Here is an 18,900-nt window from a genome sequence, read left to right as displayed (position 1 = left end):
CCCTACATGTGGGACTATGGGCCCTCCAGAGCTGTGAGGGAATGCAGTTCTGTTATCGTAAGCCACCAGTTTGTTATAGTAGCCGTAGGAAACCAGAGTAGCCAAGAAAGAGCCCAAACTTGGGCCTGGTTGAGCCTGCCCCAATCCTGTGCTCTCCCACTACCCTGTGTAGAGCTCTGACCCCACCCAAAGGCCAAGCCAGTCATCAAGCAGCACCTCTGCAAGTCTGAGGGCCACTTGGGCTCAGGATGGCTATTTGATTGACTGAGTTTTGTGGTACTAAGGATTGAATCCAGGGAGCACTGAGCTACATACTCAGCCCCCTTTGTATTATTTTATTTTGAGGCAGGGTCTCTCTAAATTTCCCAGGCTGGCCTTCAACTTGTGATGCTCTTGTCTCAGCCTCCTGAGTAGCTTGGTTGCAGGCCTGTGCCACCACAACTGGCTTTATTTGATGAATTTACTTACTTAGCTCAGCACAGAGGGATAGGAATGAACCAGCTGTTTTCTTTCCCTCCAAGGAGCTTTTAGTGCTGTGGGCTCCAGACAAATTGTCCTCAAATATGTAATACGAGGGCAGGAAAAGCCCTCACTTAAATGCTCTAAGATTTATACTAGACCACTTTGGAGTGGGGCTCCCAAATTTTCACCAGAACCAGCAACTTTTATTACTTCCCACCAAGAAAACCTGTTTCCAAAGATTGAACCAGTTGTATTTATTCAATCAAAATTCACAGACCTCTCCATTTACTACTGTTTGAAGGTATATAATAATGAGGGCTAGAACTGATGGAGTCACTCACTATCCAAGGAGCATTATATGTAATCATGCAATCTCCACACCACTTCTATGAGGTTATCACCTCAAAGGCACAGAGAGGAACATAGATTCACCCAAAACTGCACCATTCGTGTATAGCAGAGCTGGAATTTGGACTCAGGCAGCCTGGCTCCAAAGCAAGCACTCCTGGGAAGACCAGGTTAGAATCCTGGTTTCCATACCACTTCTCATGCTAAGTCTGGACACGTGATTTTTGCCTTCTTATGCCTCAGTTTCTTCATATGTAAGATGGGAATAACATCTTGGAGGGTTGTTACCCAAGGAATGTGCCCGAATTCAACCTGTACTATCAGGCTGGTGTTCCAGGCAGGCCTGGCAAGGAACAAAAGATGACACGGTCCTGACTCCATGTAACGGGCCAGGCCCAGAGGTAGATGGTTTCAGCTGGAGCCCGAGGAAGGCAACCTCATTCTTCTCATGTGCGCTTCCAGGACCACAAGTTTTAGAACTGATGGGTTGCTGGTAAAAATACAGATTCCTCGGCCTGGCTCTCAGGCCACAGCTATCTGAATTCTTTGAAGGGAGATCTAGCAACCTGCATTATTCAACACACTTCCTAGGAGATTGTAAGGCATCATAAAATTTGCGCTCCTCTGAGTTCAGTCCGAGTAGGGTTTCCCCGATACACCGAGAAATACAGAAAACCATCCCAGGACCCCATCCATTCATTCCTGCCCAAACGGAAAGCTTGCGTTTTAGACAGAGATGTTACCCTAAGAGAGCAGTGGGGTTTCCCCAGCAGCCTGGAGAATTCTGAAGCTCCAAGTTTAATGAAAAAAGGGCAGACATCTGGCCAGAGCCCAGATGCGAGAAAGGGAGCCTGCTGCTCTCCCCGCCTACTCCAACTGGGAGCACGACGGCCAGGGCCCTGGCGATGCAGGAAAGATGCAGGACTACCTCAAGGTTGCTCCCTCTGACTCAGCTAGTGAGGTAGACGATCGAACCGAAATCCACCCCGGCCTTGCAAGCCCACGCCCTGTGGGCGGGGCTCCCAGGGGTCGCCTAGGCAACGGGCGCGCGCCACGCCCAAGCGGGGAGCTCTGGAGGGGAGGTGGCAGCTTGCCCAGCCAGACGTCTCGCGGGGCTGAGGCCACTACCCCAGCCCCGCCTCTGGCTCCGCCCCACGGAAGTTCTTGCCGACATTCACGAGTGACGATTGGTTCTTCAGCCCCAGGGGCGGGGACTGGGGCAGGCGGGGTGCGTACTTCCGGCTGCCGGGTTGACATGAAGTAACAGCGGCTCCTAGGGCGGCGGTAGCGGCTGGAGTCACAGCTTGGAGTGGGCCTCAGGGCTCAGAGCGAGAGGCAGCCTAGAGCGGCAAGCGGTGTAGCTGGCCGAGGAGTGGAGCGCAGTAGCCGCCCTGGCCCGTCATGGAGATGGAAAAGGAGTTCGAGCAGATCGACAAGGCCGGGAGCTGGGCGGCCATTTACCAGGTGCGGGAGCGCCCCGGAGCGCGGCAGGCCCTTCGCTTAGGCCGCGGGAACCTTCTCCTAGACCCCTGGGTCCCGATCTCCCCGGGGTCCCGCTCTCCACCTCGGCCCTGCGGCCTGGGGTTTTGTCCGTCAGCGGCACAGCTGTCCCCCGTCTCTCTTTGTCCCCCGGGTGGGCCTGCTTCTCGCCCGGGCCTCGCATTCTCCTTCGATACCCCACCTACCGCACACCCACCGGCCCGGGTGACCTCTCGGTTCCGGAGGCCACCGTCTACACGCGCGGCGGGAGTCCCTCGCGCCCCGACCCCGCCCCCTGCCTGTCCACCCTTTGTCCCCTGGGGTTGACTAAACATCCCCCCCACTTCCTTTTCTGGACGAGACCACCTCTGCCTCCCTTCCTTTGTCTCCCTGGGGGAAAGGCCTGCTCCCCTCCCTCTTTCATATTTCCTTTCCTCTAGTCTCTGTGTGCGGCGAGTCCCCGGGATGACAGTCCCCTTCCCCCTTCTTGTTCATTCATTTTCTGCCTATCAGCTGGCTTGCCTATTCCGTGCTTTGCACCGGGGATAGTGTTTGTGGAGCAGGACAGGCGAGACCCGACCCGGGTGGAGCTTGGGGTCGAATGAGGCTGTGGAACCCAGAAGAAGCAAATCCACTTCAGATGGTGACAAGTGTGACAAGAACAACTCCGGGCCGTGGTGGAGTGTGGCTGCACGGAGAGCCTGCTGCCCGAGAGAAGGGACTGAGGGAAGGGCTACCAGAGAGAGACATTCGCTCTGTGAGCTGAGGGGGAGAGGAGCAGACCGTGACATTGCCAGGCTCAGGAGACTTCCAGCGAGGCTTGCAGGACCCACTCCACCCGGGGCCAAAATATTACTCTTTTAGGCAGGGAGTAAGGTAGTCTAACGTTTCAACCCTCTAAAATGGTATCTTTCCTCAATGAACATCTTATCCTTTGGTCATGGCTGAGATGATCGTATCTTCTGAGACCTCTACTTGTGGGTTATAGTGTTTCATAAGAGTTGGGAAGGTAGTTTCTCACAAATCTATAAAACAGATTGAAAGCACGAAGAGGTCTTCTTTCTCAAGAAGGCAAATCTTCTAAAGAAAATATGTACTCTGATTAAATGTCATTGTGGGGGTTGTGAGGATTAACCAAAACCACACTTGCTCAGTATTTTAAATAACCGAGTACAAAATAGATTTTTGTTACTTGTGTAAAGAGAGAAGGCAGCTTCTTATGTTTTCAGCTTGTAGGCTCGAAATTTAGATTGTGAGATCCATCAACTGTAGTATTAAAATCTATTTTGAGCCTCGCTTAAAACAGAAAAAAAGCTTTAGGCAGTTCTTTAGTTAGTTGCTTGACTAACAAAGGCCTTTCTTTGGCAGCCTTGATTTCAAGTGTATTTGACAGGATTCTTTATACTTGGGCTGTAATGAATATTAACTTCTGATAGACTAATATTTATAACTGTAATCTGCATAAGTATGATGGATCAATATATAAAATTTGTATTCCATGCCTATTCTCTGTAAATTAATTGAATGCCACCAGTGACTTTGAGAATATGTAGCCAAATTATCTGTATCAGATCGAATGCAGTAGAGCCCAGAGTGGCTTTCCATGAATACTGCTGGAAGTGTTGGAGTTAATTATGAAACACTCTATAACTCATGGATGCATTCAGGGGAATCTTTTATACTGAAACTGACTGCATCGTAACAAATTCATTTAATTTGATTTCTTACAGTTTTAGGTCAGAGTGGCCTGACCTGACACTCAAGCATTGTTAAAACTCTGTTAAGAATACTACCAGCGTGAGACTATTGATCTTCAATTAATTCCCCTCATTGTACTTAAATTTCTCCACCACATTTAAATCCCACAAGTAATTAAGATGTTGGACCCCGCCCCGCAATGGATTGCCAGATTCCTGGAGGTGGTTTCTTTTGATCTTAAATATTGTCACTGTGGGCTTTTCTCACCTCTACCCTGTGAATATATTCCTTTTCTATAATCGAAATCAGAAGCTCTTTTTAAGTTGAAAAGTGGCTCTTTATCTTAACAATTGCAGCATGTTTAAAAACATAGAACTAAAATGACCTTGAGAGAATGCAAAATGGGTAATTTTCCAAGACATGTCAGCTTACCAAAGAAATGTGTCTACTGTTAGTTAGAAAATGGAAGTTGAAAAAAATTAATGTTTTTAGCATATAATGAGGGCAGTCTTATGTAAAGTCACATTTTGAAATGGTTTAGTCCATTGTAATTAGAAAAATATAACTTCTGATTAAGTCTTTAGAAGCTAGGCAGTGTAGTCATTTCTCATTCTAACTTCTTTTCTAATTAGAATAAAAAGATGCATACACTTGGAAACAAATGAGGAAAGAACAAAGGGTGAAGTGCTGAGTGCTGATGAATGTGGCAGCTTAGAAAACAAATGTTTCGGGGAAAGATTCTTTGCCAACTCAATTTGATAAAATGAACACAATCACATTTTAAATCTTTAATGGTAATAGCATAATGCTAATCACAATTTAGTTCTATAAAAAGTCTGTTTTGATAGCATATGTAGATGGCCTTAAAAATTATTTTCTAGCATTTAAATGGACTTACAGACATCTGATTTGAAAGTGGAAGTATACTGTATTCAGTGGGCCTTGTGTTTGAATTAGTCTGTCCAAAAGAGAGAGCTCAGATAGGGAAAAGGCATTGGTTTTAGCAAGCTATGATGAGAGAAGAGAGGGCTTAAATGAATGAAAAGAACAGATGATATGTGGCCGTCCATTTGTAGTTTAAGAGGGCCTGGGTCAGGTGTTTCACTCTTTTTCTCATCTCTAAAGTCTTCAATTCTCTGTCACAGTTCACTACTTTTCCATGTGAATCATTTGATTGCTTCAGATACAGGAGATCGCCACAGTAGCTTGTGACTTGAAGGCTAGATTTATTCCATGGTAGAGGCAGGCTTTGTAAAATGAACCACTCTTTCCAATTGACATTTGTTTTTATAGCTGCCTTCATGATGAAATACGATCCAATGCCTGATGAGGTTAAAACCATGTTATAGCAATAATGCACTAAAGTTCCTTACTGGCATATACAGCTTATGTTGTTATATTCCAAGAAGACCAGTATTAAGAATTCCCAATGATGTTTATTTAAACACCATTCTCTTTAGAGGGAAAAAAAAACAACCCTGTATTTTGTGCAAAGGAGAAAGATCTATACACTATGACTCACTTCACTTAAAAAAAAAAAAAAAGATAAACGGAAATGACATGGAGAGATTGGGAAGTTCTAGTCATCTTGAGTGACCCATTAGATCTAAATGTTCTTGTTCAGCCCTAGCTTGAGTGAACTAAATCTAGGTGTCTGATCATCACTTTGGAAAGGTGTAAAGGCCTTCGTAATTGTTGGTACTAAATTGCTAAATTAACTGGGAGCACAAGTAGAAATTGTGGAGGAAAAAACTTACTGCTAACATTATTTGACCTGTCTAGCATATTTATAGTAGATTAGTACTTTTGAAAGTAAGCAAACCATATCATATGGTTCTAGAAAGTTACATGGGGGTTAAGTGTAAATGGATAAATGGAAATGGATTTTAGCTGCTAATGACCTACCTGCTGCATTTTACATTTTAGTATGATTAGCTCCTCAAAACTTGTAAAAAAAATCTGGTATTGAATAATGTAGTTAATTGAATATATAGTGAATTTCATGATAGAAATGAATATGAAATTTTCCTCTGGAGATGTTTCTGACTATGAACTACCAAATGAACTGCCTTTTCTTTGGCCTTTTTTCCTTTCATTTTTAGGGGGAGAGATCTTTTCTGATCTTTTTGGTTGGAGAATCTTTTTGGCAAGTTTTGTTCTACACTGTGCTTTTAACCCCAGATACTTTCTCTGAGGCCTACCCAAGCCCAAATATATTTTGCATAATTTAACATTCTTCCCTATAGTGCTTATGTTAGTCCATGCCTGGTACTAACCAATACTGGCAGATAGGCTAGGCGTGTTCCTTTGTGCTGCCCATGTTTGGGAAACCTGGAATTCCGCCTGAGTCGTTGTTTTCTGTATGGTGTAGTTTGGCACCAGCCATTCCATGTAGAAATTTTGAGTACCCAGGAGTGCTGGAGACTTAGGAGTAGATCTTGATTCCCTCTAACGCCTTTCACTGGTCACTGTGGCATCCACCCAGTGGAATAAGTTCTCCAGTTTTGCCTGTAAGACTGCAAACAGCAGAAATGAGTGAAACTGGTCACCTATTAGTCTGGACCCTCAGCAGTCTCACTCCACATTTCCTCCTCCACCATGTATGTTCAAATATTGTTTTAAAACAGATCTGAGCCTGTCGCTCTTCTGTGCAACTACTTCTAATACTTTGATAACTCTGTTAAGGTCCAGGCTCCTTTGCGTGGCAGCAGGTTGCAATCATCCCCTTCCACGGAGCTTCTCCAGCCACACCACAAGGCAGTGTCCTCCCAGCACAGTCTTATCTAATTTCCCTCCTCTGTGACCCTGCTCAGCACTTGTCTAGCATGCCTGTCCCACTCCCTCTGGCTTGCACCTACCAGCTCAAATGAGTGTCATGTCCCGCTAGAGTTTTCTCTGTCCCATGTGTTTGTGCACAGCCTGGTGTACATGCAACCTGGCCTCATGTAGCTGCTGCTTTGTGTCCCGGGTCTGTCTGGAGCCCAGGCTTCCTGAGGCCACTTATCCCATGATCTCATTTGTCTTTGAGTCCTCTGCACCTGGCACAGCGAATGTTGGGACTGAATTGGTTAGCAGGACATCACTGGTCTGATTGTTTAAAGATGTATCAGGCATGGTTTCCTGGTCCCACTGGAGGGGGACAGTGACCCAAACAAGTGGATTAGCACACATTCCTACGAGCAGTAGAGGCCACTCTGGGAGAAAAATCACCGTATTTTGAGTGCTGGCCTGAGGAGGTCATTTAGTATTAACCGCTGCATGGCTTTGGATGAAATGTTTGACTTCTTGTCCAGTCAGTACCACCCGTTTGTCTCATAGAAACCTTGGATTTAACAACACATGTGTAGTTGGTACGAGATGAACTTAATAGGCAACAGGAAGATGACACATCTTTCTAAGTGTTGCTGAACTACTCTGGCCTCATCACTCTTGACTTGTTCTCACAAGCCTTCTAGAGGGGCCTTGTTTGTGTGTAGCTAGTTCATAAAGTATTTTTTGATTGTGGGATATAAAATATGGTTCTCCATAAAGTAGCAACCCTTACAAAGTCTACTTTTTGTTTTAAAACTATAACTGGTAAAGGCAAGTATTTTGTGGCCTGTGATCAGATCACCCTTAGGGCTAAAAGAATGTAATCTGCTTTCTGATGTCCTCAGCGAGCCAGATAGGGGTGCTGTGGCACACACCTGAACTCAACTACCTGGGAGGCTGAGGCGGGAGGAGTGTGACTGAGGCCAGCCTGGGCAGCGTAGTGAGACCTTGTCCGCAAAAAACAAGAACAAATTTAAATGACACATTAATGTCCTCAGTGTCGGGCTGTGAGTTGTAGTCTCAGCTTTAACCCCTGTTGTGCCGAATTGGGTCCTTTCTTTTACTTGGGCCCCGTCTTTTCTTTCGTAAAAGTGATCCTGGACTGACTGATCATTAAGTTTGAGCCAAGTAATAAAAGTCCTTAATGTACTCACAAAGAAAATTTAATGTTCCTGAAGTAATCCTTGTAAAAACTGCAATGGTTACTCAATTTTGTAAGGTGTAGGTAGGTACACTTAGGCTCAACAATTTATAGGCCAACCAGTGGAGTTAACAACTGAAAAGAATTGGGACTTTATTAACAAGGGGCATTAAGCATTTTTAATAAGTGGGCTTCATTTGCTTTGTGATGTGGGAAAATGAGTAGCCCTGGCACTTGTGTTTGCAGTTTTCCTCTGACTAGCCGTTGGGTGGTTTTCCTGTAACAGATAGAGGAACTGATTCTTAAGAATTTACGAAAGATTCAGCCCCAGCTAGACACATAGAGTGGCTACCCTTTATGTTGTAATTTTAGAAAGAAACCTACATCTGGCCTAGGCTTCATTTGAATAAGATGAGAGTTTATGCATCTGTTGTTTTGAGAAGAAAGTACCTAAGTCTCCGACACTTAGAAATAATGCTTCACTTTGTGTGGAAATGCTCTTCATAGTTTGCTAGCTGCTGCCTTCTTCCCTTTCACAGTAGCTAGAAGTAATCATGAGTATCTTGCTGACAGTTTGTAAATTTTGAATGTCTGCAAACTAGAAACAAGACCATTTGACATGAAAGTCCCCTTGTCCCCAAATAGCCAAAGAAAGGTTAAGCCCCCCAAGATGTATTGACCTTCAGCTCTGGTCACACTGTATACAAAATACTGCTACTTGTGATATTCATTCATATCCTCTCTGTCTCTGTCTCTGTCTCTCCATTTACAATTTTGAATGTTTAGGATTCTAAGGCAGTAGGTAAAGTTTTACAGATCCCCCATGATGCTTAGAATTGGTGCTTGAAGAAGTCAGCTTAACCACTTGTTGAAGCACATTTTTGAGTCCAAGTTCCAAGTGGTCTTGTGTCCCTAGCACCTTCTCTTTTGCATCTGAGACCTGAGACCTGGTTTGTTTGTTTTCTCTTTTCTAGATGAAGAAGGAAAATCCGGGGCTGTGTTTGTGGCTTTTGTGGGTGAGCAGCACCACTTGCAAAGAGAAGATGAGCATAGCAAAACTAGGTTTCCAGTTACATTTTAAAAATTCGTTAGTGATTAGAGAATCACTGTTATCTCTGTTAAGAGACATCTTTCGCTTGACTTTTTCTTTCCTTTCTTAATGTTTCTTATTGGCACATCTCTTCCTATGGAAGAATCTTTTTAAAAATTGCCATACTGATTTCTAGCAAACAGCTTTTGTTTTTTATTCTGATGGAGACTTAGAGGATTATACAGTATTGTGGAATTGCTTACAGGAAAGCGAACATCAAGTAATTATTCCAGTAGTTGAAATTCTCTTAAGAACATGGGTTACTTAAAAATGTCTAAGGATGAAATCACTTCTGAATATAACTTCACTCAATAAAACAAATAAGGAAGCTGCATTTCGTTAATATGGTAAATGAGCTTTAAATTCCCTTGACGGTTGAACATTTGTCACTGTTATATTTATCCCTTCTAGATTTTGTGCTGCTTTACTATTCAAACAGTCGGGGCTTAGTTTGCTTCTGGAAGGATAAAGGGAAAATATGCCTTCACTGAGTCATGAATATTTGTATGGCTAAATTTTGCACAGAGATAAAGGACCTCTAAGAAGGCATCCATTGATCTTCGTTCAGGGAGGATATTTTATTTTCGTTGTTGTCATCGTTTCCTTTTTTGTTTGAACCCTGATTTGAGCAGTGTTGTAACAGCTCCTTTGAGTCAAGAGCATTACCACTTGTTCTCCACTTCCTGGACACTCACTGCCAGGGTCTTTGGAGCATCCTTAGAGGTGATGTGAAGCAGATTGGTGCTCGGGTCAGGAAGCTGCATTCCGTCACATCAGGTTTACAGGCACAAAACCAAACATCAGGGGCAGTCCCCAGGATGTGAGCTGCTTTCGCCACACCTGAGGGTCAGGGAGTCCACATCTTGCTTCAGTTGGAGAATCTACATCCCCACAATGCTGTGTCTTCCAGGGCCCTGTGCGTACCAATCATGGTATCTTTCTTTCCTTTTTTTGGTACCAGGGATTGAACTCGGGTCCTTGTGTTTGCGAGGCAGGCGGCAGAACCACTGAGCTAAATCCCTGGCCTGATGGTATCATTTCTGAGCATTTCTAGATACCGCTTTGTCCTGTGGGCAGCCTTTCTTGAGTACATCCTAGGAATATTACTGCTGTTAGCAGCATTTATGTAGTCTGTTCAACCAGAAATACCTGCTCAAGTCTGCTTCTTTCCCTTATTTTTCTGCCTGCCATTGAGAACACTAGAAAATTTGAGTACCGACATTGAAACGTGAACAGTGGCATCTGGTAGGTCTGCACTCATCCTAACCACTGGCTTTCATCCTTTGTGAGCATGAATTTTCCCCAGAGAACTTATCAAAATGGTTTTCATGCAGAGGGAATCGCTATAAAATAAATTGAAGTTTATCAAACCTAGTACTTTTTTTTTGTTTTGTTTTTTGAAACAGGGTCTCACTGTGTAGTTCAAGCTGGTCTTGAACTCACTATGTAGCCCAGGGTGGCCTTAAACTCTCAGCCATCCACCTGCCTTGGCCTCCGGAGTGCTGGGATTATAGGCATACGCCACCACGCTGGCATTTTTGTCCCCCTAAGCCTTTTTTTTGCAATTTGTTCCACTGCTTGAGGGTAACAAATTTTGTGTTTCCCAACAGACTTTGTTTGTTGGAAGATGTTGCTTAGAAAGTAGGAAATAAGTAGGCGGGCATGGTGGCACGTGCTTGTAATCCCAGCCCTCAGGAGGCTGAGGTAGGAGAAGATCTCTTGTGTTTGAGACCAGCCTGAAATATATAGTGAGACCCTGTTTTAAAAGACAAATGAACAACAAGTAGGAAATAGGTGTCTTTAGAAGACAGTGTGCTTTGGTTTGCAATAGGCTCGGATTTCCTTAGCTGGCAGTGAGTGCAGCTGGAGAAGGGTATGGGCCATCACTAAAAATGTCCTGTCTTCAGTTCCAGGAGGTGGTTGCTCTTCTAACCATGTAAGAACTGCATGGAACGTGTATAAGTTACAGGGCAAAACTGAGCTCTAACAGTTTGCTTTGAACTTTTCAAATTAGTAAAATGTCATCCTTGGTAATGTTTATGTGCCAGGGCTGTTTTAGGGGGAAGAAATGATGTAGCTGAAGTTAAAAGATTCAGTCAGCATCACACCTTTAGTTTTGTAAATGCTTTTTAATGTTTGATTTTTGTAGGTTGATCATAAGGAAATGATAAGTATGTTAGGTTATTTGTGGTTTGAACTAATTTTAGTCTCCTGTTCACAGCTTGCTGTATGTCCTCTGCCATTAAAACATGCTTTCTAGAAAGACAGTTTTTGAATGTAGGTCATAATCTATATCCTCCACTTGGCTACATTCCAAAAAATATTTTCATGTACTTTGAAAGTCAGACAGTTTGAAGCACAGTAACATTATTTTAAAATCATTGATTCCTTTGGTTAATGACACCACTACTTTTCCACCAGGTATATTGGATCCTTTATAGAGGTTTGGAACTCTTGCTCCACCCACTGTGATTGAAAAGGTGCAGTAGATATTCCAGGGTTTTGGCTCTGCAGGGTATGAACAGGCAGCTTTCCTCAGCCTCTCCCTTTAGTTGGTAGCGCACTTGGTGCTCAAGGGCAGTGGCTTTTGTCTGTCTCTGATACTGGTTAGCCTTACACACAACAGCAGTTGTCAAAGCTGTAGTCCTAAGCTGCTCAGCTACCTTATCCATTCCACCCTAACATTCTTTGACCAGGGATGTGTGTGCTTATGGAAGAAGAAGGCTCAGGAAACCTGGGTTCCCATTCTGAGTCTTCCTCTGACTCTATGGCAACTTGAGGATTTGCATGCCAGATCTGTAAAATGGAGTCTTTACACCAGACTACCTAGTAGCATAGCCTGGGTCTAATTTCTATAACTTCGTGGGCATGTGAGGCATCCCAAGAGTGGAGTGACCTTTCTGGAAAAATTGGGGCTTCATGTCCTACTCATGCTGGATTTCATAGCATTGTATGGGTGTTCTTTGTTCTGTCATCTAAAATGGGGCAAAACTTTTAAATTTTCATTTTAACTCAAAATTTTAAGAACCCACTATTATGTCCTTTGAGACATAAAATGAGATCTTATTATAACAGTACTGAGTGCTACAAGGGTGAATGCAGTTCCCTTTGAAATTCTTAGGTCTATAGAGGATTGTTGGATTGTGTCAGTAGACCCAAATCTCCCATTCATGGGAGAAACACAGTCTGCTCCATGTTCTGCTCTTGTCCGGGATAAAACCCTCTACTAACTGACGTTTATCCAGTTCTGTTTTGTGCCCCAGGCTCTGTGCGAAGTGCTTTACATGTGGTGCCATTCGGTTACACACCAGCAGATGGTCTGTAATGGCAGGAAGCATTTCAGGTCCCTGAGCCTCAGTGTGCTCTGCCACATCTCTGGTGTCCTCAATCCAGTTTTAACACAGAAGCAGGGTGGCAGTGTGGCCCTGACTCTAGCTTCCGAATGTGTGGCTGAAGAGACCAGGGGTTGTGCATATCAAGAGGTCTGAAGAGGTAGTTCATAGCTTTTGACCTTTGTTGAGTTTTCTAACCTCTTACAAATTGACCACCGACAGCCCTGTTTTGCTTGGTGTATACAGTGTTCTTAAAAAAAAGAGGAGTTTAATTTTTTTTGCCATGGTTTATAAATCGAGAGAAATCACATACAGATCTGGATTGGGCAAGTCACTGAGCGCAGGTTGGCAGCCGTTCATTGAGCGGAGGGCACGGCTCCTTTAGGCGGCCACGTCTGCACTCATTTACCACGTCCCACAGTGGATCATACTCTCCTTGTCTGTGCGCACTGTCGGGCCCTTGGAAGCATTCAAGTTTGCAGCCCCCACTCCACGCTGTGTTCTCACCTGAAATTTAATGTTAGCATTAGAAGTTAGAACTAGCGTGATGCTTAGCTTTGTCCCTGCTTGGTGTGCCTTCATCAGATAGAGTCAGAGCAGAGGAAATGAATGCCCCTGACAGCAAATTCCAAGGTCAGATCATTGGCCAAGTGCTGTTCTCCTCTCTGCCCGTCCCCGTCTCCTCTTCATTCTTGGCCCCTTCTACTATTTTGAGGAAGTTGGAAGCAACCACCTTTTTTTCCACCTCGAGCAATTGAGTGTAACTATATTTTTGTCCTATGTTCAGCTGTTTCCATGAGGTATTTTTGGTGGCCAACCTAGAAGTTATATTGGATGAGCCCTATGGGAGTTGGTAAAAAGAATGATTGGCTCAACATGCTCACACCGAGAAACCTAAGAAATAATGTTTTTAATAATTCGCGCTGTGAGTTGGTTAGGAATGATACCATTTGTCATGTGTTTGAACTCATGGTCAGATGGTTTCTCTATATCTTTCCTACTAAGGGATGAAATAAATAATAACCATGATAAAAAGAAAACAAAAGTGTAGGTTGCAAGGAATACATATTAAAGGTCTCTTTATCCCTGTTTAACAACAAAAGGGCTAATTATGTAGCAAGGCTGGCTGTTTCTTTGATCCTTTCTGAACAACTATTTTATCCTATAGAGGTATGGTGTACATGACAAATTAGAGCAAACAATAAAGATGATCCTTGGGCCAGGGATTTAGCTCAGTGGTGCTGCCGGCTGCCTTAAAGTGCAAGGGTCCTGAGTTTGATCCCTGGTACAAAAAAAAAAAAAAAAAAAAAAAAAAGATGGTCCTTTACTATTATAAAACAATCAAGATCTCTATCCTAAATTTTCTACCTCCCCAAACAAAGCTGAATCCAAACAGACAAAACCAGCCAGTGTTTTAGGACCCTTGGGTCAAGCAGCAGATAGTGTAGCTACTTTCTGCTTTGTTATATGTATAAAATTAAAGTCAACAACCATAGACCCATTTCTTGGTGGAGATTTTCATCCATCTTTCTTTTGCTCTTCTTTTCTAGATTGTACATTCCTTCCTGGTGGGGCCCATACATTCCGTATTCAGCAAACACATGAGCAGCGACTGAAAGCCAGGCTCTGTGTCAGGCAGTGGGGGCAAGAGGTGAGCAAGACAGATTTGGCCCTGCCCTTAGGCATGGAATAGGCAGGATGACAAAGTGGCTGAATGGAGAGAACGCCGTAGGCCTAGGCCCCAGGTGCCCTGGGGACACTGAGAAGAAGAGCCAAGTTGAGGATTGGAAGCCGGCAAAACAGGTGGAGGATATCTGCAGGTGCTACCTGAGCAGCGAGCTGAAGGGCAAGGAGCTGTGAGCTCCCGTGTTCTCTGGACCTGGAGTCCAGGTTTACTCCGCCTGGCCCTTCTCTGCTCCGGAAGCGTGGGGTCCCATTTCACTTTCTTCCACTTTGGTCCTAAATTTCCCACCCTCTAAATTTATAGGTGTACATTCTCTCTCTCTCTCTCTCTCTCTCTCTCTCTCTCTCTCTCTCTCTCTCCTCTGCCGTTACTTTTCACCTTGGTTCCCACAATGACCCCTGATCCCTTCTAAGGGGTGGCATAGTGGAAGTCGACGTTGTGCCCCGTGTAGTGAAGGTGCCTGTGTAGCTGTTTTCTCCTGAGAATGAGGTCGGTTTTGTTGTCCGTTTTATAGTCCTGGAGCCCAAACCATAGTGCATTGCACTTAGAGGCAGTCAATCCTGTGTTCATTGAAGTGTAATGACTTTTGTTCAAGTATGTAGACACATAAACTTCAGTCTGTACAAAAAGCGGAATTATATTTTAATATATAAAATACAGATTTTCGAAAAGAATCTTCAAGTATTAGCCTGTCTCACTAAGGATAAATTTAAAATGTGCAGCTTCACCCCTGATCTGCAGCTGACATTGTGAGAAGAGAGATCTCTCGTATTTGTTGTGAATTTTAAGGAATATTTTTAATGATGTTGGCTGGCTTCTCCCATTCTGTGGTCTGTTTATTAGTAGCTCTCATTACACAGATGGCTTTGTTTGATTCGTTCAAGTCAAGTACCTTGTAAAATATGTTAGGTTTACTGATAATTATCTTTTAAATGGCTGAGCCATCAGCCTTAATTTTTAGCATTTTAACACTTCAGCTGGGATTACAAATTCTAAGACTTTCATGGTAACTTAAATGAAAAAAAAAAATCTTGAGTAATTCTGAATGATTTATTGATTGCTGCTGTTTCCCCACTCATATTAAACTTTTCTTGCCACAAAGAAGTAGTAAGAACTAGATATCTGCAGATGATAAAGTTGTACAAACATCTGTTCTTTTTTCCTTCTTTTAATTTTAGCTGTGAAGATTATATATAATAGTTTTTTCTTTTTTCTTTTTCTTCCTTTTTTTGTACTGAAGAGTGAATCCAAAGCCTTTGGACTGAGCTACATCCCCAGCTCTTTGTTTTTAATTTTTTGAGACAGAGTTTGGCTAAGCCATTAAATGGCTCAGCTGGGTGCAAACATGTCATCCTCCTGCCTCGGCCTCTCAGAGTGCAGTGATTACAGTTGTATGCCACCACACCTGGCTGATAGTTTTTTTTTAAATAGTTGTTGATTAACTGCAGTTAAAGGTCTGAAAAGGGAAAGTTTTCCTTACAAATGGATGACAAAGTAGAATAAAAGGAGTTTGGATGACTTTTCATGGTCGGGATCATTTAGTGTATTTTTTTTCTCTCCTGGGTTTATTTTGGAATCATTTATGTGTCACTGAGTGGACAGCATAAAACACACATGGCAGAAGAAGTAGATGTATGGGGTAGAAAAACAGTAGTTCATAAGCTTCTTGATAGAATTACCAAGACCAAGCCATGATGTGGCCAGAATGTTAGAAGGGGATGAATAATGAATAAGTATGGGTTTACAGAAGTGCGGACCTCGGGTAAGGCCCTGCTCAGGGTTATGCTTTGCCTTCCGCTTTGCTGAAGAGACTGAAAACACGTGAGGTGGGTGGGACAGATTTAGGGGTGAGTATGTATGTGTTTCTGCATCTTGGGATTCCATCAAGCTTTCCTCATCAGTAAATTACCATATTGCAGAATTGTTCAATTACTTGTTTTAAGCTACTTGTGTTGTGAATGGGCCTCTTTGCCCCACTCCCTACCCCTCTTAGCTTCCAGGCTCACAGGCCGTCTTCCCTTTCCAAGGCTGCCGGGCCCTGGGCCCTGGCTGTGCTCATGTGGACAGCCTGCCTGCTGGGCATCCTCGCCTCATTTCCTGGGAACTTCCTGGCTTCCTGCCTCTTCTTCCCCGCCTTTGACATTTCGCTAACCCCAGACCTTCCGGTCTCCGACTGCAGCCTCCTGTGCTTCCATATTCTCTCACTCAGTTCCTTCCCCTCCTCTGGATTTTCTCCTGCATCCAGACTTCCAGCTGCTTCTGCCCTTTCCGTTCCCCTAATCCTCACTTTCTTCCTTACACAGCTGCTTTAAATGCTGCCTCCCAAGCTCTTACCATCTGCATCCGGTCTACTCTAGCTGGGTCTACTCTAGCTCTGGACCAGCCATTCTCCTGCCTTTCTCTTCTAAGGCTCCTAAGAGCTGCTGGAGAAAAATCTCCTTTGGCAAATGCAGCATGAGAAACCCAGTCTTTAACCTCAGATGTCTCCCCCTTCTCTATAATCAATTGTCTGTCTCCCTCAGCTTTAGACCATCAAATTTGAAGCTTACCGCCACCCTTCCACTGCGTTTCTGTCACAGAAGGGAGCCTTTGTTCCTGTGTAAGGCACCCTTTAAATCTGGACTCCATACACCTTGCCATGTCACCTGTTCCAGTGTCCTGCTCCAATGGCTTACTCATGTCCTTTGGGATGTGTCCTTGTCCCTCCCTCTCTTTTGCCATCTTGCCTGGACCAGTTAAACATTCTCAGCTCCTTCCAAATAAGACCTTCCCTGCCCTGGGCTTGGTAGGTAGTTTTCTTCTCCAATAGAGATTTTTAAAATCAATCAGGCCCTGTGCCCATTGTTCCCCTTCCACAAGGAAGTTGGGCTCCACTTTACCAGGCCATTGAAATAATGTTTGACAGGGTAACTGTTAGCTTTCCCTTTGCTAAGCCAACCGATACTTTGCATCCTTATTTTAGTGCCATTCAACATGGTTCACCTCTGCTTCTTTTTTTTTTTCCTGTTTGCTTTTTGAATGTTCTCTGGTTCCAGTATCTCTCTCTCTCTCTCTCTCTCTCTCTCTCTCTCTCTCTCTCTCTCTCTCTCCAGGCATCAAAATCAGGACCTCGCTCTTGCCAAGCAGGTGCTGTGCCCCTGAGCTAAATCCCTGGCTTCTTTTCCTCCTTGTCTCCTGCTTCTCTGGCTAACCCTCAGTTGTGGGCATCTTGTCCGCTTGTTCCCTATCTGGGGGAGAACCTCAAGGGTTACCGTTGCTCCTCCTTCATCTCACTCTTTGTTCTCGGCTCGCTGCTTATTTGCCCAGAGAGCAGCAGTGGCCTTGAATTCTGTGAACACGCATGCCTCACCCCTCACGCAACCTGCAGAGGCTCCTGCGGTTCATGAGACAGTGCTGCTTTTATTCAGGGCCTTGAGTGCTGCCTCCTCTGCCTGGAACGCTCTGCCTTCACCTGGTTAATTCTTGTTCTTCCTTCCAGTCACATTCTAGTCTCCACTTTCGGAGACTTTCTCTGATTTCCCCTTCCCCAGCTCAAGGGTAGGTGCCTCTCCTTGTCCTCCCAGGATCCTCTTCTTTCCCTGTCACAGTGAGGTGTGTGATTGTTCTGTACTTACTGCCAAGTAGTCTGCCTGGTCTCATAAGAGGCAGGGCTGCTTTTGTTTCAGTCATTTGTGTCTCTGCCCAATATAGGACCTGGCTTATGGGAAGCACCCAGTAAGTAGTTTGTGAATGAATAGATGAGCTATGTTATTTAGGTTTATGAATTGGAAACTGTGGCTAACAGGAAGGTTTTGAGTTTCTGGTATTGTGTTTTAACTGTGTGTTAACTGACCTACCATCAGTTTACAGTACATTTCATTTTCTCTTTTCCCTTTTGGATTAAGTGTCTGAGTGTCTTGTACGTCCTGTTAGATTATAAGCCTTCTCTAAGTGAGAACGATATGTAATTCTTGTCTCCCTCACAGTGCTTCCCACATGCTTGCATTTGATTCACTGGACTAACCCAAGCTGTGTTGGCACTTGACAAATCTAAGTGTCATCCACGATCAGTCCTTGTCTTCATCAGTTGGTTTCAACCCCTGCCGTGCCCAGACTCTGCCACTGAGAAGGGACACTTTCCCTGTGGATTATTAGTCTCATGTTCCAGTGTGCCGACCAAATACGAGAGCTGTCAATGGCGTGCAGTGGTCTCTTGCATTCAGACTTCATAGCTTTGGAAGCTGGGACTGACCAGTGCTGACAGGAAGTAGAGGGATTTAGTCAAACCCAAAGAGCTGTCAACTTGCAGGAAGCAAAGCTCTCGCTAGCATATGATTTTGTGGTTGGTTTGGTAATCCTCTAGCAAGTCAAGAGCTAGACGAGAGTGGGAGGAGTGTGCTTGGTATCCACAGTTAGATCATTTTTCCTAAGTAATTTGCCTTTAGAGTTTCATTTGTTTGGAATTTCCTGAGATTTTGATCTTGCCAGAAAGTTCCCAGCAAAAATTCTGGGCAGGTGAAGCCTTTGCATTTGAAACTAAATCACTATTTTTAACTTTTTTTCTTAATATATTTCCCTTGGTACAGCCCTGAAGATTGTTGTATTATCTGTGGCTCTCAGATCTCCCCCGTCTTCTGGATCTTACAAAATGAGTGTTATTATTTGAATGGAGAACAGGAGGAAAGGCATAAAAATAAACTTAAAAGCCTTCTTGCCTAGGCAAGCTTGGCTTCACAGCTTGGAGCTAATGGCATGTCTATTCTTATGAAGAAGGGATATTTAGGGTTTGGCTTCTTGTTGCATTTGATTGATTTTTTTCAGGCTTGTTTTTTAACTGGAATTTTTGTATGAAAGTGATTAAGTTCAGAATAAAAGC

The 18,900-nt window shown here is 44.0% G+C and overlaps 1 protein-coding gene across 2 annotated transcripts in view; it reads left to right on the top strand.

The window, feature by feature from the left end:
• Nucleotides 1-2,028: 2,028 nt before the first annotated feature.
• The window catches only part of Ptpn1 (protein tyrosine phosphatase non-receptor type 1), a 64,605-nt gene continuing 47,733 nt past the window's right edge, over nt 2,029-18,900 (top strand). Inside the window, exon 1 of one of the 2 annotated variants that reach the window (XM_013077154.3) lies at nt 2,029-2,274. In XM_013077154.3, the coding sequence (XP_012932608.1) occupies nt 2,212-2,274 (63 nt within the window). In that variant the 5' untranslated portion in view covers nt 2,029-2,211. The remainder of the gene's footprint in view (nt 2,275-18,900) is intronic. The other variant, XM_013077155.3, reaches the window with a different exon arrangement.

Source organism: Heterocephalus glaber, unplaced genomic scaffold, assembly GCF_053883595.1.
Source record: "Heterocephalus glaber isolate CG9 unplaced genomic scaffold, H.glaber_assembly_v1.0 deba00001673, whole genome shotgun sequence".
Classification (NCBI taxonomy): domain Eukaryota; kingdom Metazoa; phylum Chordata; class Mammalia; order Rodentia; family Bathyergidae; genus Heterocephalus; species Heterocephalus glaber.
Note: the sequence above shows the minus strand (reverse complement) of the source record. Positions and strands in the feature narration are given on the sequence as shown.